The sequence below is a fragment of the Bos mutus genome, chromosome 10, assembly GCF_027580195.1.
Source record: "Bos mutus isolate GX-2022 chromosome 10, NWIPB_WYAK_1.1, whole genome shotgun sequence".
In the NCBI taxonomy this organism is placed as follows: domain Eukaryota; kingdom Metazoa; phylum Chordata; class Mammalia; order Artiodactyla; family Bovidae; genus Bos; species Bos mutus.
The window spans coordinates 13694236-13716296 of NC_091626.1; the positions used below are offsets into that span (position 1 = coordinate 13694236).

The 22061-nt window shown below is 38.5% G+C and overlaps 1 protein-coding gene across 1 annotated transcript in view; it reads left to right on the top strand.

The window, feature by feature from the left end:
* IQCH (IQ motif containing H) overlaps window positions 1-22061 on the top strand; it is a 229793-nt gene that overhangs the window by 61676 nt on the left and 146056 nt on the right. Inside the window, 2 exon segments of the mRNA XM_070377335.1 lie at window positions 12563-12683; window positions 20325-20453. Of these exon segments, the coding sequence (XP_070233436.1) occupies window positions 12563-12683; window positions 20325-20453 (250 nt within the window).

Here is a 22061-nt window from a genome sequence, read left to right on the forward strand (position 1 = left end):
CATGTGTAGAGTCTTCTCATATGTTGTTGGAAGACGGTGTTTGCTATGACCAGTGCGTTCTCTTGGTAAAACTCTATTAGCCTTTGCCCTACTTCATTTTATACTTCAAGGCCAATTTTGCCTGTTACTCCAGATATTTCTTGACTCCCTACTTTTGCGTTGTAGTCCCCTATAATGAAAAGGACATCTTTTTTGGGTGTTAGTTCTAGAGGGTCTTGTAGGTCTTCATAGAACCATTCAACTTCAGCTTCTTCAGTATTACTGGTCGGGGCATAGACTTGGATTACTGTGATATTGAATGGTTAGCCTTAGAAATGAACAGAGATCATTGTGTCGTTTTTAAGACTGCATCCAAGTGTTGCATTTCAGACTCTTTTGTTGAATATGATGGCTACTCCATTTCTTCTAAGGGATTCTTGCCCACAGTAGTAGATGTAATGGTCATCTGAGTTAAATTCACCAATTCCAGTCCATTTTAGTTTGCTGATTCCTAAAATGTTGATGTTCACTCTTGCCATCTCCTGTTCGACCACTTCCAATTTGCCTTGATTCAAGGACCTAACATTCCAGGTTCCTATGCAATATTGCTCTTTATAGAGAAATATTGTGTATTCCGACCCTAAACAATGGCTATACAAAATATTCTAAATAGATTAAAAATGATAAAAGAAAGAATTTTGGAACATCTGAAAAGAAGAAAACACAGTAAAGAAAATATGGGTAAAAACAATAGACTTACTTTTTCTTCTTGAGTTTTCTAGATTATATTTGATGTTTGAAATAAAAATCATAACACTGTCTGATATAGCTCTAAATTTATGTGGAGGAAATAAGCATGCAACTACCATGAGATCCAGCAGTTATGCTCCTGAGAATTTGTCCTAAAGAAATGACAATGCAGGTTCATATAAAAAGCTGTACACAAAGGTTTACAGCAACTTTATTCATAGTCACCAAAAGCTGGAAACAACCCAAACATCCTTTAACAGGTGAATGGTTTAACAGTTGTGGTAGTCTCATACTGTGGGTTACTAGTCAGCAACAAAAAGGAATAAACTACTGATAAAAGCAACAACCTGGATTAAATCTTCAAAGAATCATGTTGAGTGAAAAAAACAATTCCAAAAGGTTACATGCTGTAAGAGTCCATTTATCTAACATATTTGAAATGACAAAATTCCAGAAAGAGAGAACAGATTAGTTGTTGCCAGGGTTTAAAGGCATGGGGGGTGGGAGGGGCGTGCCTGTGGCTCTTAGTGGCTAACACGAGGAATCCATGAGCTAGACGAAATGTTCTATATCTTAGCTGCATCAGTATTTCAGTTGTCATATTGTACTGTAGTTTGGCAATATGCTATTCTGGGAAAAACTGAGTTAAGAATGCAAAGGATCGGCCTATATTATTACTTACAATTGGCATGTGAATCTACAATTATCTCAAAATCAAAAGTTTAGTTAAAAACAGGACTTTCCTGGTGGTCCAGTGGTAAAGAATCCACCTGCCAAGACAAAGGACACCGGTTTGATCCCTAATCTGGGAAGATCCCACACACTGCAGGGCAACTAAGCCCATGTGCACAACTATTGAGCCTGTGTCCACAACTACTAAAGCCCGTGCCTTCCAGAACCTTTGCTCTGCCTCAAAAGAAGCCACCACAATGAGAGGCCAGTGTACTGCAACTAAAGAAAGCCCTCACACGGCAGAAAAGACTCAGCAGAGCCAAAAAAAATTTTTTTAATTAATAAATTTAAAATTTTATTTAAAAACAAAGACACCAATAAGATAATGAAATGCCAAGCCACAGAGTAGAAAAAATTTTTCATAATATCAGTTCAGTTCAGTTCAGTCGCTCAGTCGTGTCCGACTCTTTGCGACCCCATGGACTGCAGCATGCCAGGCCTCCCTGTCCATCACCAACTCCTGGAGTTTATTCAAACTCATGCCCATTGAGTCGGTGATGCCATCCAACCATCTCATCCTCTGTCGGCCCCTTCTCCTTCTGCCTTTAGTCTTTCCCAGCACCAGGATCTCTTTCCAGTGAGTCAGCTTGTCGCATCAGGTGGCCAAAGTATTGGAGTTTGAGCTTCAACATCAGTCCTTCCAATGAATATTCAGGACTGATTTCCTTTAGGATGCACTGGTTGGATCTCCTTGCAGTCCAAGGGACTCTCAAGAGTCTTTTCCAACACCACAGTTCAAAAGCATCAATTCTTTGGCATTCAGCTTTCTTTATAGTCCAACTGTAACATCCATACATGACTACTGGAAAACCATAGCTTTGAGTAGACAGACCTCTGTTGACAAAGTAATGTCTCTGCTTTTTAATATGCTGTCTAGGTTGGTCATAGCTTTCCTTCCAAGGAACAAGCATCTTTTAATTTCATGGCTGCAGTCACCATCTACAGTGATTTTGGAGCCCCCCAGTATAAAGTTCCTCACTTTTAAAGTTTCCATTGTTTCCCCATCTATTTGCTGTGAAGTGATCGGACCGTATGCCATGATCTTAGTTTTCTGAATTAAGTTTTAAGCCAACTTTTTCACTCTCTTTCACTTTCATCAAGAGGCTCTTTAGTTCTTCATTTTCTGCCATAAGGGTGGTGTCATCAGCATATCTGAGGTTATTGATATTTCTCCCAGCAATCTTGATTCCAGTTTGTGCTTCTTCCAGCGCAGCATTTCGCATGATGTATTCTGCATATAATTTAAATAAGCAGCCTTGACATTCTCCTTTCTCAATTTGGAACCAGTCTGTTGTTCCATGTCCAGTTCTAACTGTTGCTTCTTGACCTGCATACATATTTCTCAGGTGGCAGGTCAGGTGGTCTGGTATTCCCATCTCTTTAAGAATTGTCCATAGTTTGTTGTAATCCACACAGTCAAAGGCTTTGGCATAGTCAATAAAGCAGAAGTAGATGTTTTTCTGCAACTCTCTTGCTTTTTTGATGATCCAGTGGATGTTGGCAATTTGATCTCTGCCAATAGTTTCCTTATTTCCTCATCAACTCCCTTCTAGCTTCTGCCTTTTTCAATTTACCTGTGTACCTTCAAATAGTTTTTCCCTTTTTAATATTTTATCCAGAATTTATAATTGTTATGTTCAGGAGGATTAGTCTGTTATAAACTATCATTACCACAATGGTGACTAGCCCAATTTTCAGTCTCACTATTGTACTATCTTTATCTGAAAGGAAAATATTTTCTATTAATATGATTATGTTAATTGCTGCTTTCCAATGTCTTAAGTGATTATATTTTAAAAACTTTTTGTTCTATTTCTTCAAGTGAGATTAAAAGACAGATTTAGATGAATTCTGAATTATGTAATGCCTTCAGGGGCTACATGAATACCTAAAATATATTTGTAAATGAAATAAGCAAAGTACAAAGAAAAGCTATATGAACTCAGAGGAAGAAGAGATCAGAGGTGATTTCCTAGAGGATATTACCTTTAAGGCAGTAGTTAAAGAGTGATAGTAGCCAGAGCTAAGAGAGAGAAAGAGGGAGAGACAGCGTTCCAGAAGAAATCTCATAAACAATGCAAAAAGTGGGAGGTTTGGAGGCTCAAGTCTTACTGGTTATAGCTATAATTTTTAATATAATTCAAAATCAATACTATGGTGTGAACACACTGCTATATATAAAAATATGGGTAAATCTTACACCAATTTTAAAAGAAAAAAGTCAGATACAAAAGAATACATACTGTAACAATCCATTTAAGTTCAAAAACAGAAAACTTATAGGTGGTAATGGAATTCAGAATAGTGGTTACCTTTGGGTTATGGAAGCAACTGGGAGGAACCTGAGTGAAGTCCCTTGGGTGCTTGCAATGTTATACCTCTTTTTCTGAAGGCTGGTTACCTACAGAGTTCACTTTGTAAAAATTTATCAATTGATGACTTTATGATTTGTGCCTTTAAATAATATCACACTTCAATAAAATGTTTATGTGAAACAAAAATGAAACCCAGTTTCTGGTATCAAGAAAAGTTTATCATCTGTATTTCCATATATTAACATGTTAATCCCTCACAATGACCTTATGGAAGTCCAGTTATGCTGATTTTTATGTGAAATTGAATTATATGAACTTGAAATACCATGATGTAAAATAATAAATTCTGGCTTTATACACAAAATTTGAAATGATTCAAATCTCCCCAAGTTAAAAAAAAATTTCATTTTCTTACAAAGCTGGATCAATCTGAGCAAATTTAAGATCTATTTAAGCTTAAGGGAGGTACCACTTGAGTAGATAAAAATATCTTGTGTAATTCAGGATAATACAAATAACAGATGCAACACTAGTTAATGCTTTTTGGTGTCACAGTTTCAGCAGAGCAGTGTTGGCTGACACAGCAGCTCTACAATGCCAGGTACCACACACTTTCCATTTTATGGCTCTGTCCTACTGAACAGGCAATTTTCTATCTTGTGATCTAAGATGACTGTGACTCTCCCACCGTCTTTCTGTAGTCCTACCAGGAGAATCACTGCAGTTTCTATACTGCCAGCCAGAACTTGCCACAAAGACATGGGAAGCTACAAGAGGGCCTGGGAAATGCAGTTTCTGGCTGAGCAGTACATTGATGGTTCAGCAGACGTCTTTGCCATACTTGCCATTCTTTGTCTAGTTGTTTTGAACTATGTGAGTTTACAATTATAAAATGTCTCCAGGAATAGATCCTTTACATAAAATTCAGCTGCTCTGTAGATAAGAATATTCCTATTTTACAGAAGATAAAACTGAGACTCAGAGATAGTAAATGACTTATGCCTACCCTGTACATTGCTAAGTAAATGGCAAAGCTGGGACACAAATACAGTTCTCAAACTCAGGATTCTTGCTTTTGTGCTACAGAAGCTTCTCCAGAGAGTTTTTCTACTAGTTCCAAGAATACTTGTAATCCTTATGTTCCCAGTGAATTTCAGGTTCTTGATGTCTCATTGGGAAAGAATTCAGTGAGAGACAAAGTGATAGGTAAGAAGTGGACTTATCTAGAGAGAAACACACTCCACAGACAGAGTGTGGGCCATCTCAGAAGGTGAGAGAGCCTCAAAGTGTGGCATGGTTGGTTTTTATGGGATGGATAATTTCCTAGGCTAATGAGTGGAAGGATTACTCCCATTATTTCAGGAAAGGGATGGAGATTTCTAGGAATTTGGCCATGCCCACTTTGGGCCTTTATGGTTAGATTCACATCCACTGGATCATAGAAAAAGCAAGAGAATTCCAGAAAAACATCTACTTCTGCTTCATTGACTACACTAAAGCCTTTGACTGTGTGGATCACGACAAACTGGAAAATTGTTAAAGATATGGGAATACCAGACCACCTTACTTGCCTTCTGAGAAACCTGTATGCAGGTCAAGAAGCCACAGTTAGAACCAGACATGGAATAATGGACTGGTTCAAAATTGGGAAAGGAGTACATCAAGGCTGTATATTATCACCCTGTTTATTTAACATATATGCAGAGTATGTCATGCAAAATGCCAGGCTGGATGAAGCACAAGTTAGAACCAAGATTGCTGGGAGAAATATCAATAACCCCAGATATGCAGATGATACCACCTAATGGCAGAAAACAAAGAAGAACCAAAGAGCTTCTTGATGAAGGTGAAAGAGGAGTGTGAAAAAGCTGGCTTAAAACTCAACATTCAAAAAACTAAGATTGTGGCATTTGATCCCATCACTTCCTAGCAAATAGATGGGGAAACAGTGGAAACAGTAACAGACCTTATTTTCTCAGGCTCCAAAATCACTGTGGACAGTGACTGCAGCCATGAAATTAACAGATGCTTGCTCCTTGGAAGAAAAACTATTACAAACCTACACAGTGTATTAAAAAGCAGAGACATCATTTTGCTGACAAAGGTCCATATAGTCAAAGCTATGGTTTTCCCAGTAGTCATGTATGAATGTGAGAGTTGGACCATAAATAAGACTGAGTGCTGAAGAATGATGCCATCCAAGTGGTGCTGGAGAAGACTCTTGAGAGTCCCTTGGTCAGCAAGGAGATCAAACCAGTCCATCCTAAAGGAAATCAAACCCTGAATATTCATTGGAAGGACTGATGCTGAAACTCTGATACTTTGGCCATTGAAAAGACGACTCATTGGAAAAGACCCTGATGCTGGGAAAGATTGAAGGGAAGAGGAGAAGTGGATGACAGAGGATGAGATGGTTGGATGGCATCACCGATTCAGTGGACATGAGTTTGAGCAAACTCTTGGAGACAGTGACAGAGAAGCCTGGCATGCTGCAGTCCATGGGGTATCGAAGAGTAAGACACGACTGAGCAATTGAACCACAACCATGGTTAGCCTCAGAACTGCCATGGTGCTGGTGGGTACGTTCTTTAGCATGCTAGTGTATTACAACAAGTGTATAATGAAGGTCAAGGCCCACCGGAAGTCGAATCTTTGGCCATCTTGGACCTACTTGGTTCTAACCATTTCTTGGCATGTCCTATATCTATGTCATTCTTTTAAATGTGCCTTGCCCTCTCCCCTCCTGTTTCACTTAGTCTGAGAGAAGGTGAGACTCCTGCTATCTCTAAATTAGATGGCACTTGGAAAGGAGTGAGATAGGGCACAAAGTGGTAGGACTTTACTAGGAACTGACAACCTGAGATGTGTTTGCTTAAAGGTTCAGGAACTCAGGAATCAAGAAAATACAGCATGAAGCACTGGGGCATGAACAGTGACTTGCATTTCAGTTGTGCCTCTGAACTACAAGGCAGATTATACACGTGTTCCAAGTATTTTCCCTTTCTGATTTTTAGTTTCCCCATCCATCAGATGAAGATTAGGGTTGGGCCAGGGTTGCTGAATATGGTCATGAAGGTTGTACATAATTTCTTAAATTCACTAAGCAGGAGATTCTGGAGCAAAGTAGAGGGTGCCCCATAGCTCCTTGCCTCACCCCGCCTCAGCCCTTAGAAATACTACTGGTATTTTGAGAATCCTCAAAATATTGAGATCCTCAGAAATACTACAAAATCTGGAGAGAAGCCTTCAGGTAATAGAAAGGTGGAAAAAACCCAGAATACCCAGTTAGCACATGTTGCTAGGATAGAAAACACACTGCTGCTGCTAAGTCACTTTCAGTCGTGTCCGACTCTGTGTGACCCCATAGACGGCAGCCCACCAGGCTCCCCCATCCCTGGGATTCTCCAGGCAAGAACACTGGAGTGGGTTGCCATTTCCTTCTCCAATGCATGAAAGTGAAAAGTGAAAGTGAAGTCACACTAGTGCCAGAAAATGGGGGACAAGATACTGTATCAGAGCAAGTAGAATGTCTGGACACAGCTGCGCAAATATGTGCAAGGTGAAAAGAAAGGATATGGTCACTACCGATCTGTTATATATATGTCAGTATTTCACCAACAGCTAACAAAAGAAAGGAAGGTGGGGAGGGAGGGAGAATCCTGGGCTTCAAAAGACAAAGCCTAATTTAAGGAAAACATAACTCAAGGAATTTTGTGAGGAGGAATTTTCTCACCATTTCTTCACATTATAGCACAGTTGATAGGGACATAAATAAAACTAGAGCTCAACCATGTGATGATAACATAGCAGAATGAGATTAAAAAAAGAGGTTGCAGACATAAGGAAATAAATCAATACCAAAATTCTTTATGGAACTAATAAATACACTATAAATAGAAAGAACAGAACAGACACTGCTGAATACTGAAATATTGACAGGGAGAAAAAACTGTAAGCACAGTACATGCACTCTCATCTGATAAAGGAAATTAATTTGAAGTTAATAGATATGCATATTAGTTTGTTACCAGCTAAGCTGCTGTAACAAAGAGATCCAAAGAAATAATGCCTTATATAAATTAGTTTCTTTCTCACTCACAAAACAATCCACAGATGAGACATCCAAGGCTGGCAGGATCTCCTCTAGGAGGTCATCCAAGATATGGTTCCTTCTATCCTGATGCTCCATCACCTCCTCATCCCTGTGGTTATAGGAAATTCTCATTTCAGTGGTTGAAGCTGGCTCCTTTCCATACCCGTGTTTCAGTCCATAGGAAAGATAAAAATAGTCCAGGGAAGGCACTCTAAGGGATGCCCTAGACGTTATACATATCACTTACGCCACAGTTTTACTGGCGGCATTTAGTCACAGAGGACACTGGGAAAATGTGGTCTTTAACTGGATAGCCATGTGCTCAGCTAAAACTCAATGTTCTATTCTAAAAGGAGCTGGGAGAGAACAAATAGTTAGGAACCACAATATGAAAGATAAAGATGAGCCAACATTTAAGGACACGTGATTTCCCTCACAAAGAGAACCCAGCAAATGAAAGAGAGGACGTACCTGGTGCTGCAGTGTAAGAAGATGTTCCAGAAGTGAAAAAAGAACTGAATCTGCAATATGAAGGAAAACACTGAATCCCAAGAAAGTCTGATTTAGAATATTTAATAGAAAGGTATTTCCTAGTTAAACACCTGAACTTGAAAGAGGAAGAATGCTTCAGACATCTAGGCAGAAGGAAAAAAATCACCTACAAGGGGTAAAAAAAAATCAGGCTGCTATCAGATTTCATTATATTCATTGTGGAAGACGGCAGTGCAGAGTTTTGAGAGAAGAGAGGATGGCCCCAGGTGCAATTCAAGTGTAAAGGCTCAGGGAAGCAAAATATCCATGAACACTTGTTGGAAAGAACTGCTTGACAACCAAAGCTAAGCAATCTAAAAATCCACAAAATAATGCAAGCATAGTGAAACCATGCCAGAAGAACTGTTGATAATCACTGGATCCATTCACATGTAGAACTGATGCTAAACAATCATAGCAATGATGGTTTCAAAACAGAATGAATATTATAAATCTGGACAATGTAAAAAGAATACAATACAAAACTGGGAGGTGAGGGAGAGGAGATGGAAGTAGCAAGAAACTTCTCATGTTCTCATCTTCTGAAGCTAGGATTTATTATCCAAAATAAAAACATGTGGTTAAAAAAATATATATATACATAAATAGGTAAACAAATAACCTAAATATTTTTTCATAATCACCTTTATTGAACATGTAGCAGGAGTCCACAAATCACTGCCTGAGGGCAGACTGCCTGTTTTTGTAAATTAAATTTCAGTGGAACACAGCTTCATCCCTTTGTTTCCATATTGCTTATGCTACTTTCCAGCTATAAAAATAGACCCCAGACAGCCTAAAACATTTACTCTCTGGCCCTTTAAGAAGAACTTTGCCAACCCATGCAGAAGAATCTTTTTTAACTCACAGGAATCATGTGGTAAAGAAATATTTTTTTTGAGGCTTAATAATTGGTTGGGTTTAATTCAGCCTTTCCCCTTCCTATGAAATTCATGTCAAATTAAGTTTAATAATGTAATATAAATCCTATTTTTTTAAAATAATAAGTAAATCATCCCAAGGTATCAGGGATAATGAATCATCTAGTGATATTTGATATGGTTTCTTCAATTTTCACCTCTGTTTTTATTTGGAATCTTTTTAATGAGCATATATCATTGTTACCAGAATAATAAAATAGAACATTTTTTCTATTTGAAATCCCTGGAAGCAAATATACCAAGATACTAACAATGATTAATTCTGGCTGACAGGAATATGATTGCTGTTTTCTTCTTTAAGCTTTTCTGTATTTTTTAAATATTGAAAAAATTTTAAGCTATTATGGAAGATTTCCGCATAAAGTGATAAGAATTCTGAATTACAGTTTTGGAAATGGTAATGAGAAGTACCAGATATGAGAGACATTGTTCTATTTATAGTATGATTCTTTTATTAGCAGCATACAAACCACAAAGCACAGTTCAGTATAAGTATCAAACACAACATAAAAGAGAAGCCGGAATCAGATGATGTTCAGCTTCTGTTAGGCAATCAGCACTTTCACATGGTTTCTTTAATTTGCATTTATCTACCTTTCCCGTCTCATCCACACCTTATCCTCCTGATACACACAATATACTCGAGCCACATAGAGACCTTCACCTTCAGTGAAATGTTCATGCATTTGTGTGCTCTTTTGCTTTCTTGCCACCATTCTTTCTACCTATAATTGCATCCTGTTCTCCACGTGATATAATTCAATGCTTCTTTTAAGATGCAATTTAAATATCACTTACTGCAGTACATCTCAACCTTGGCTGCACATCAGAATCACCTGGGGAGCTTTGTAAAAATACCGAGGCCCAGGCTCCAGCACAGCTATTCTGGTTTAACTGCCCAGGGTTGGGGCCCAGGCAGCAGTATTTTTAAAAAGCTCCCTGAGTAATGCTAATATACAGCCAGTGTTGAGAGTCATTGCAAAGCCTTCTGCAATACCAGCAGGCAGAGTTAATTACTCCCTCTTCTGCGCTCTCATAGCTCTTAGATTTTCCATTGCTCATGAAATTTAATGCTTACTGTATTAAAGTTAGTGTTATATAGTAAGTGCTCAGTAAATGCTGAGGTTCTTCCAACCGGGCACATGCAGGAGTGGTTATCCTTACCATGGGAACCCGACAGCAGAGGGGGCTGATGTTTCCCATCCAGAGATCCTGTCTGAAGGATTTACTTCTGTAAACTCACCAGGATGTCACCCTTCTCTGCCTCCTACACACACACCCCCTCACTGCCTTTTCAGCACAGCCCTAGCCCTTGGGTCCAGCTTTTACATTGTTGAGATTGACGCCATGTAAAGAATGAAAGAAACCAGCGTTATGAAAGTGCTGACAGCCTGACAGAAGCTGACCGTCGTCTGCCTTCCCCCATCTCCTTCGTGTCGCACTTTACATTGTGTTTACTGTCAGATCTGCTACTTTAGCTTTCAAGAGCACATTGTCAGGTGTACTTTGTCAAAGGCTTTCAGAAAATCCAGATGAACGATGCTGTGAGCCCCGATACTGCCAAATCTATATTTTACACCTTCACAGTGTTTGACAATTTTATTCAAGTGGAATCTTTCTATCTTCCTTCGATTTACCTTTGCCTCCCTGACCCTGAGATCAGACAACTGGAGACCCTTCTGTTTTTGATGCTGAGCATCCTCGTCTATGTCTGCACCATGTCTGGATCACAGTACACTGTATGATTATCTCAGCTTCCCTGGCTAGGAGGAGCTCCTGGCAGTTACTCCTATCTGGAAGTGAAGTAGCGGGAGGAGAGCTGAGGATGAGGAAAAGAGACCAAGGAGCACCAGCAATGCTGAAGTTCCACAATCGCACAATGCGCATGCGCACTCTCATCGGCGCAACTCGGAGCTCTACCCTTGCTTCTTCCCGCTTGCCTGGAAGGAAACTGACTGCATTAACAGTCTGCTCTTTCCTGTGAAAAATCCTATTTGTAGTCATTTTAAACCATCCTCTCCAAACATCGCCAAAGGGTTTGGTGTCCATAAGATGGTGTTACTTATATTAATAGTTTCCCTTAAGTACCACATCCTGGCAGTGGAGTTCTAAAATAACTTTGTTCACAGACATTTCTCAGCCAGTAAATATTATTTTTCAAAGTGATTTTCTCCCTGGAGTCTTGATGAAACTTTCCCTTTCTTTTTCCTTAAGGTCACCATGACCTTGATGAACTAGAAGATGTGCTACTGTGGAACCCAATGGCAAATTTCACTAATGCAGAATCAGATCAATCTTCAAATTGAATAATCTTTGCATATCTAGTGCTCTACCGTGACCTGAGAAAAATCTAACCTTTCTGACTTGGTTCTTTATTAAAATCAGTAGTTAAATAGCAAACCATTACCTAGTTCCCTTGGAAGTTATGCAAATTAATTAATGTTTGGAAAATGACTGGGAAATTTTAAAATCATCTCTAAATACCAAACAGTTGCATCTTCCCTGATGAGAGGGCCTAGGTAATTCATAACCTCCTATAATAAAGGTAAAAATACTGTGCTTGGCCTATATAATTACATGTGATTTATTTGCAATACATATAATATTTGAAATCTAGAAAGCATTTAATAGAAACAATTCATATTTCGTGACTATAATAAAAGCACTTAATGACTTTAGGAAAAGTAATCATCTACTCTAAGTGATCTATACATCACATCTTTAACTATTTCTAAGATCTGCTAGAGTCTGCTCCGAATTTATCCTTAACCTGTTAATGTTGACTGATATGTTTATTTTTACATTTTCCCAGTTTTTATTTATCCTCAAAACTCTAATGTGTATTTCCTAGAAAATTTGCCTGTACAAAACTTTGCTGTATTCAAAACCTCCTCTGTCAAGATTTAGCACTTTTATATTGTAGTCATTAAAATTGAACAAAATCTTAATAGTTCCTTTATTAACTACTATACTGACTTTGCATAGTGGAAATCACAACATGTTAATTGGATTTAATTAACTATTTTAAATTACACAAACTCCTGACAGTAGACAATAGCACAGGGTACCGGTGAGCAATAAAATTGGAGCTGATATTTCTACTTTATTAAAACTTAATGAAACTATTCATATTCATAACCTTATTTATTGTTTACAAGAAGAAAACTGTGTTCATTTTGAAGGCAAAAATGTCTGCTGAAAACAAATTTTTGATCATTTAGGTGAAGGCTCAGAAGTTAATAAAAGGCTCCACTATATCCAGCCTCACGGTTCTACCAGCTTCTCATCGCACGGATCCCTATTTCACCCCAGTGCCAGTCTTACAAGCAGATGCTAACAAAGGTTAGTGATTCAGATAAGCATTTTATATGTTTAGGAACATAAGGGGAAGAGCTTTGAGGTGGGATTGGGGGCCTGAGTTTGAATTCAGACTCAGATGCTGATTCTCCAAGGTGACTTTGGACAAGTCAAGTCCTCACTGTGGCCTGAGTTTCCTTCTCTGTAAATCAGAAGGTTGGACTAGATGACCACCAGAGTCCCTTTCCACTTCTAAGATCCATTATTCTATAGATTTTCTATTGATTTAGATTTTGGTATATTTACATGTTAAAATTATTATTGTATTTAGGTGATATTATAATTTTTAAAGCTTCTGAGCAGATAGTTTCTGATCCTTTTCTGATAATACTTAAAATTTTATTTCAATATATTACTACATAAAAATATGAAGCCAGAAATGAATGTAATTATTAAGTGAACTATGCAGGTCTAATCTAAATACTTATACTAAGACTTATACCAGTCTAAATACTTAGTCTAATACTGGTTTGTGAAACCAGTAGATTTCTCATTTTTTTAAGCAAAAGGTCACGTCATCTTTATCTCAGTATCCCCAGTGCTTAGAACCACATCTAGCATTTTGTAGATACTAAATAGTTGGTTGAATGGATAAGCAAATGAAAGTGTAAGTGAATGACTAAAGACTGAGTGTCATAAATGTAACCCTCTTTACTTCTCCCTGCTACATAATTGGCTGACGTGTTAAAGAATGCTTAAGTGGATCCCCTTTTGTATCTCAAATATGAGCAAGTGAGATGATCTTTAATTTATTTCTATCTCACTTTCTAACTGATGTCTGGAGTGTTTTAGACCTAAAGTTGGTTCCCCAGGGTTCCTCTGGTACCTGAAGATTTATAGGTTCTCCATTTTACAGCTCCTGTATCCTGTCTGCTGACCCACTAGTGGTGGTACAGAAAAACTCAAGAAGGACTGCATCATTATAAGCCTCTTAGTTGATTAAACCTCCCACAACTGAAACAATTACTTTCTTGGTTACGAACCCTGGTTGTTTAGAAATATTGGTGACACATGGTTTTAGTTAGTTTACATTATAGTTACTCCTGGGAAAACTCCAGGGAGTTTTTATTTCTTGCTTTATAAAACTTATATTCTTCCTGGGGTCAAATTAAGATGAATGAATGGATCAACCAACCTATTTATCCTTGCTTTAGCAATAGATACAGTAAAAAATTGCTGCAAAACAAAGGTAAATCTAGAGTCATAGCAACTTGTTCCAGAAAAGCATCACATTTTCATCCCTCAGTTATCTGCCAGAGAACACATGGCCTACCATAATATTTGTAGTTAATCAACCAATTAATCAACACATTTATTGACTACTTGCCATATGTCTGGTACTGTGCAAGGTAATATGAATGCCAGGAAAGCACAAGCCACACAAATGCTGATACGGTGCCTAAATGTTTACCTGTCCTGATGCTCTGAACTGTCATTGAGTCACCCCAGATCTATACTAGTCCAGCATGTGGTGAAAGATGACCAACTCCCAGAAGAGAGGATAGTTTTGGAAAATGCAAGACAAACTTCCCTACTTTTTCTGGAATTATCTTGCTAAATCCAAAGAATAATGTCTCCACCCCTATCCCCACCCCTAGTAAATGATTAAGAATTTAAGTCTTCTAATAAGGAACCAAATTTTCAGTTCAGGCTCTGTGAAATCTCAGGCAAGTTGTGCTCCAGTTTTAGAATAAACTCTATAAACGAGACATGCCGGATCTGGCCTCACCTCCACTCTCATCTCACTCAGCTTTCTCCGTGCTCCAGCCACAGGGGACTTCTCTCTTTTCCTTAGCAGGCCAAGCACCTTTTCACATCAGGCCTTCACCAGTCCTCTTACCTCTGCCTGTAAAAGTCATTTCCTCAAGCATCCGTCTTTTTGCTTTATAGATGATCACAATTTTGTAATTATATATTAATTTGTGAATTTATTTTGTCTTCTCCATCACTAAAGGCTCCATGAGATCTGTCTGGTTCACCATTGAATCCCCAGGCCCCAGAATAGTTCCTGACATATAAAAGGAACTTACATATTGGTTGAATGAATGAATGAGTTTTTAATGAATGAATGAATAGATGAATTCTAATTCCTAATCTAGTCAACAGGAATGTGAGAGTGCTATGAACATTTAATGAGACAATGGTGATAAGGGATAATTTTCAAAAACAGGTAAAGTCCCTACTCTCTCACAAATGAACACAAGTCAAAGATTTTAGTTGTTTAACTCATCAGTTTGAAAGAGAATTTGTAAGATGTCACAACTGGTCTAAAGGAGAATCCAAAGGACATATCTTTGTAGATCAGGAATATTGAAATAAATTTGTAAACACAAGGAAAATTGGCATTTGCATGGGAGGAAGGAATGAACCTTCACCAATTTTTTTCATGTCTATAGATATGAATTATTTGCATTATTATCAGTTTTTTCCCCACAAGTTAACTTTAATCTCTGCAGAGTTGTACAATAGTCAAAGACTAGATTCAGATAATTCCTGGAGGCATTCCATTGAAAAGTATTCAGTAATCTCTTTTGCTCATTCTAAAACATAAAAAAAAAAAAAAATTTCCTACAATTGTGCCCCAATTTGATGCAAAATGATCTTAAAAAATTATTCACAAAGTAAGTCATTTCATTAGGTTTGGTCTGATTATTTACACAGGTGCAGCAAGAAGGTTAATCACCACATAGGCCATCTTAAGTTTGCTCTGTTGGAAGGAATCTCAGATTGAACTTTTAAAATCCTCTATTACTTGCTATCCTGAGACTAGAAAATCTGTCCACCAGATTTCAACTGTAGGACCTATAAATTTGGGTACATTCCTCTCCTCTAGAGATGCTCCCCATATCCTAAGGTTCTTGAGCCTGCTGGGAAGTGACATTACTTTGCAACTGTAAGGATGGAAATCCTGTAAGCCAGGCCAGTTTTTCTAGGAGGGTTTTGTAGGCTTTTGGTTCCATAAAATCAAGCTTACTCCTTTAAATGTAATTTGTTACACCTGATTAATAGCATCATTGTTAAATATGAAATTCCAGGCAAGTTCTTGGTTGCATAAGCAATTTTTTCAATTCTATCTTAGTAAAAGAAGAAAGGATTCTTATTGCATCTATGCAAATAGCCCATATTGCCATGAAAAGTAAGGAGGCTCAATGAGCTTCTGAATTTGGGAGGTGAGAGGGAGCTCATCTAAAGTAGTAGAAGTTCAATTTCCTTATTTTCTGGGAATATTCAGTTCCTGTAAGTGCTCATTTCTCTATGTAAGTTAATCAGAACAGAGTTCCTTTGAGATTTTACCATCTAATTTATTAATACCACCTGGAGACAATAAACATTCTACATTCATAATGAGAAATAAAGATCTTTCTGAATTACAGATACATAGGCATTCAATGATGAAAGTGAAAGAGGAGAGTAAAAAAGTTGGCTTAAAGCTCAACAGTCAGAAAACTAAGATCATGGCATCTGGTCCCATTACTTCATGGGAAATAGATGGGGAAACAGTGGAAACAGTGTCAAACTTTATTTTTTGGGGGCTCCAAAATCACTGCAGATGGTGATTGCAGCCATGAAATTAAAAGACGCTTACTCCTTGGAAGGAAAGTTATGACCAACCTAGATAGCATATTAAAAAGCAGAGATATTACTTTGCCAACAAAGGTCCGTCTAGTCAAGGCTATGGTTTTTCTAGTAGTCATGTATGGATGTGAGAGTTGGACTGTGAAGATAGCTGAGTGCTGAAGAATTGATGCTTTTGAACTGTGGTATTGGAGAAGACTCTTGAGAGTCCCTTGGACTGCAAGGAGATCCAACCAGTCCATCCTAAAGGAGATCAGTCCTGGGTGTTCATTGCAAGGACTGAGGCTGAGGCTGAAACTCCAATACTTTGGCCACCTCATGCGAAGAGTTGACTCATTGGAAAAGACTCTGATGCTGGGAGGGATTGAGGGCAGGAGGAGAAGGGGACGACAGAGGATGAGATGGCTGGATGGCATCACCAACTCAATGCACATGAGTTTGGGTGAACTCCGGAAGTTGGTGATGGACAGGGAGGCCAGGCATGCTGCGATTCATGGGGCCACAAAGAATCAGACATGACTGAGCCCCTGAACTGAACTGAACTGAGGCATTCAATAGAGTTTATAGCTTCCATTCTAGTTTCAGCCACAGATGAAAAATAAACACAGAGGTGTAATGGTCTAGATATCAAAGAGTTATTCTCCTTCCTTGTGGGTATGAAATACCTAGTTGAATTCGGCTCAGAATACACATAGACAAACGGAACACTACTAACTATATTCTCCATTGTCTCTCATTCAATAAGGAATAAATCTCTGTGAGACCGTTTACAGACATCACCAAATTCCCAGTCATTGTAGCCACCAACAAGGACTAACTTGTCAGCCACAAATGAACCAAGACACAAATTAATAGGGAGTACTATCAAAATTAGAAAAGCAAGGGACTTCCCTGGTGGTCCAGCGGCTAAGTCCCCACGCTCTCAACGCAGGGGGTCCGCATTGAATCCCTGGTCAGGGAACTAGATCCCACACGCTGCAAGAGTTCAGATGCTGCAATCAAAAGATCCTACATGCCACAACTAAGACCCAGAACGACCAAGTAAATAATAAAATAAAAATTAGGAAAATCAGAAAAACAAGAGCCAGCAAAGTTCTGTTGCCTCTCTGAATTAACTTATGGATGCCAAGAAAATACGTGCCTGGCTTGGCTCCCTGTGAGATGTAGGTACCGTTTCTGGCAATTTCAGGTGAATCTTTTGGTCATCTTGGTGGGAGCTCCAAAATCATTAAAAGGATATATATATATAGTTTAAAGTGAAACCATGACTCTTATACAAATATAAAATGAACACATCAAAGATTCTGTTTAACTGATTAATTAAAAAGGAGGGAACCAATAAAATGTAACAATTGATTCAAAGAAGAATTCAAACAGCAGACAAATTTATCAATCACGCCTTTAAAAATAAATTTGCAAATGCAGGTAAAACTGAATTTTGGGGGTGGAAGAAGTACATTCCCTCTATGTGACAAAATTTATTTGCATATATGCACACAAGAATTATTTGCATTGCTTTCAGTTTTCTATCAACTAACCTTAATCACTGCAGAATTGTAAAATAGACTAATCAAAAACAAAGGTGATTATAGGGTCAGAAATCAAAGTCTCCAGTATTGCCATGAAAAGATAACCAGTACTCTTTAGCTTATTCCAAAGCCTCAACTTCTTCCTTTCAGTGGTAAATGCACACATGTGTTAGTCTAAAATTAAGTGAATTGCTTTAACCAATACTAAAGCAAAGGTTAAAATCACGCTCATATTCTTTGGGATTCTCAGAGAATGAAGCTCACTCCAGTGATGAAAATACACTGAATTAGAAGGAGCTCTGTTTTTCACATCTACAAAATGGGCATAGTTCTTGGACATGGGGTATGATATTTATAGGTGGAAAATATTTGTGAGGACAAAGAATTAGTTTTTATATTTCAAAGTAGTTGAATTCTGGTGTTATTATAATAAAAACCCAAAATACTAATGTTGAAAAGGGCTTGAAGAGTTGTACTTGGGATCAGTAGATCTTCAGTTTTAATAGTGAAAAAGATTAACCTGGAGTGCTTATTTAAAATGTAGATTTCTGGGCCCCAATTCTAGTGGTTCTCAAACTTCAGTGCACATAAGTATCTCCTGGAGCCTTCAATAATGCATATTACCAGGGCTTTGCCTCAGAAATTGGGATAGGGCCCAGGAATATCCATTTTTAATAAAAAGTTCTCATTCCAAATAATCCTGTGGTAAGTAAACTTACCAGGTAGCTCAGTGGTAAAGAATCTGCCAGCCAATGCAGGTGATGTGGGTTCCATCCCTGGGTCGGGAAGATCTCCTGGAGGACAAAATGGCAACCCACTCCATTATTCTTACCTGGAAAATTCCACGGACAGCGGAGCCTGGTGGGTTACAATCCGTGGGGTCACAAAGGGTCAGACACAACTGAGTGAGCATGGCCACACACACACACACAAATAAACTGAAGACTTCTCTTGGAATCATTGTTTTAGAATCACTTACAACATTGTTTTGGAATCACTGTTCTTAGTGAACTCTTCAGCTCCCCCATCATTCTTCTGAATTCCTTTAACACTAGACTTTAATATCCTGAATGTGATATAATATAGTCTTTAGAGGTGATAACGGAGAAGGCAATGGCACCCCATTCCAGTACTCTTGCCTGGAAAATCCCATGGACGGAGGAGCCTGGTGGGCTGCAGTCCATGGGGTCGCGAAGAGTCAGACACAACTGAGCGACTTGACTTTCACTATTCACTTTCATGCATTGGAGAAGGAAATGGCAACCCACTCCAGTGTTCTTGCCTGGAGAATCCCAGGGACAGGGAAGCCTGGTTGGCTGCCGTCTATGGGGTCGCACAGAGTCAGACACGACTGAAGCGACTTAGCAGCAGCAGCAGCAGAGGTGATAAGGCAAATGAAAACAGTATTTATCCCTCTTAGGATGTGTGCCAACTTCTTCAGCCTAGTCCAGTTTAGAACACAGTTTTTTAACTTAGATTTCATTGAGACCCAGAGTTCTTTATTTTTCTTCCTATTACCTGACAGCAACAAGAAGCTGAAGCCCTATCACACATCTATGTCAAGTACTCCCTGACTTTCTGGCTTCAATATGATGCATGCATACAAAGTCTCTTCAGTCGTGTTCAACTGTTTGTAGACTGGACTATAGCCTGCCAGGCCCTTCTAGAAGTCCATGGGATTCTCCAGGCAAGAATACTGGAGTGGGCTGCCATGCCCTCCGCCGGGGGATCTTCCCGACTCAGGGATCAAGCCTAAGTCTCTTTGGTTCCTTGTATGGGACCACTTTACCACTAGCACCACCAATGGTAGTTGCCCCTGAATGTGAGTTTTGCCCCTGACAGCAGGCTTTGCTCAGATATTCATTTACTCATTGAAGTTTTTAAAAATGATGTCTCCTGTCCTTGAAAAGCCTTGGCACTGGTCATATGGACACAGTTTGAGATCTAGGAATTGTAAATTAGTTGCAGTAATACTAACCATGTTGCCCAGTTACACTAAAACAATCTATTTGGGCATTCACATCTTCTGGTAATATGAGAAATGTCTAAAAGGAACTCTTTTTTAAAAAAATAAAATGTAACTCATTATAACAACAGAAATATGATTTTAAGCACACAGATGTTCTTTCTTTCAGAACCAAAGATCTCCCTAGTTATGGACTGTGTACCTGATTTCTCTGAATTTTAAAAAGAATACCAATATTAGTAATAATTGAAAATGCCATGATGTATAAAGAAGTTTTTGTTTGCATTGGAAGTATATTTCTATCTTGAAATTACCATAGTACAAGTTTATTTCAAAATACCACTATTAGAAATGCCATCTTTTTTCCTGCGGTTGTTAGAAAAATAGATAGGACACATACTATGGCTATTTTTTCATGCAAAGGATTAAGGCACTAAATGTACTCTCACAAATAAACTAATGAATATAGAAAGTTACATTTGTGAAATTTATAGAGTTCAGACTTTGTGGAAGTGCTTGAAGTTAAACTCATATTCTTCTAACCTTCCTTTTTAGGGGTTTTAAGTATGATAGAACGAGGATTGATTCCACCAACAGCAAGAATTACCTTTCAGAATCCACCTATTGTACCCAGAGCAGCTCCTCTGCATCATTTTGATGAAGGACGTAAGATTTTGGCTACCGGTAAGACAGTCTTCTTAGTTGGGGATAGACAGAAATTACCAAAAGCTACTCTTCTAGTATCCAACTTTTATCTTCAGTAATAGGACAGACTTAAACTTGTAATGGTTCTGAGTTGCAGTTTACTGAATAAAGCAACTTTAGTCTTTTTGTGAAATACCTACTTAGGGCCTGTGTTTTCTATGTGTGAGAAAGTTGGTATTTTTAAGGGATTTGCAGCTTGGTTGGGAAAATAAGACAGAGATATAAAAAATAAATAACAATACATAGCATTACAAACTAAAAACCAAATGGATGTTAAAATCTAGTACTATGAGTATGCAGAATGATTGCTTAGAGGTGAAACAATAGAAGACTTCAAAGAGGAGGCTGGCTAAAATAGGAGAAAAGCACCCACCTAGGTATCTACTAAGTGGTTGTAGAACCTCAGGCAAGTCATTTACTTTCTCAGGGCCTCAGCTTTGTCAGTTATAAAATGAGGGGTTTTGGCTAATAAATTCATCTGCTCAACAAGTATTTGTTGAATGCTTGCTTTATCCAAGGTAGTTGGGGATCTGACAGAGAAAATAAGTCAATCATATGTATTCTTGTGGTGCTTACATTCTAGTAGAGGATATAGATAATAATCAGGTAAGTAAATGAGAATTTAAGCTAAGGACAAGTGCTAGAAATAAAATAACATAGACTGAGAATGATAAAAGGAAGTGATTACTTTGCTTGGGAGGGAAGGGTCAGGGAATGTATCTTGGAAGATGTTGAGATCCAAATGATGAGAAGGACCCAGTCATGTAAAGATCTAGAGAAGAGTATTTCAGATGTAGGACAGCATTGGCGTAATGGCCCAGGGGATTAAGGAGGGAGTAAGCAAGAATGCTTAAGAAGAAAATGGCAACCCACTCCAGTGTTCTTGCCTGAAGAACCCCAGGGATGAGGAAGCCTGGTGGGCTGCTGTCTATGGGGTCGCACAGAGTCGGACACGACTTAGCAGCAGCAGCAGCAAGCAAGAATGCTAATGGGGCTGGAAGGCCAAGAGAAGGAAGAGATAATGTTGGAGAGGTAGAGAAGACTGGAATGATGTAGGGTAGAACAGAGACCACGAGTTGTCTTCAAGGTTAATTCTTCCCTACTTCCACAGTAATTGAGTCATGGATGGGCACATGTCAGCTTGACCAAAGACATTCTAGTCTTCCTTTCAGCTAGCTGAACTTGGGAACTTCCTTCCAGGTTCTGGACAATGAGAATGTAAGCAGAAGGGGAAATGGAAACTTCTGGGCATAGCTTCTTCTTTTCATTTTTCTATCTCTGACTAGCTGGGATGAAGATATATATGATGGGCAAGCACTTTGAAGTCAAAAATGGAACTCCAGGTTGAGTCTGGACAAGATACCCTGCCTAACCAGGACTCTTTTCCTTTCAACCTTTGTGTGAAAGAGAAATAAACTCTTAATTTGTTTAAGCCATTTATATCTTAGGATCTTTCTTTTTAAAAGCCTTACATTGTAGCAGAACCGGCAAGGCATCCTTTCAAATCATGATGAGGAATTGGATTTAATCCTAATTACAGTGAGAAATCACTGAAAAGTTTAAGAGGAGGATGAGGTGATCTGATTT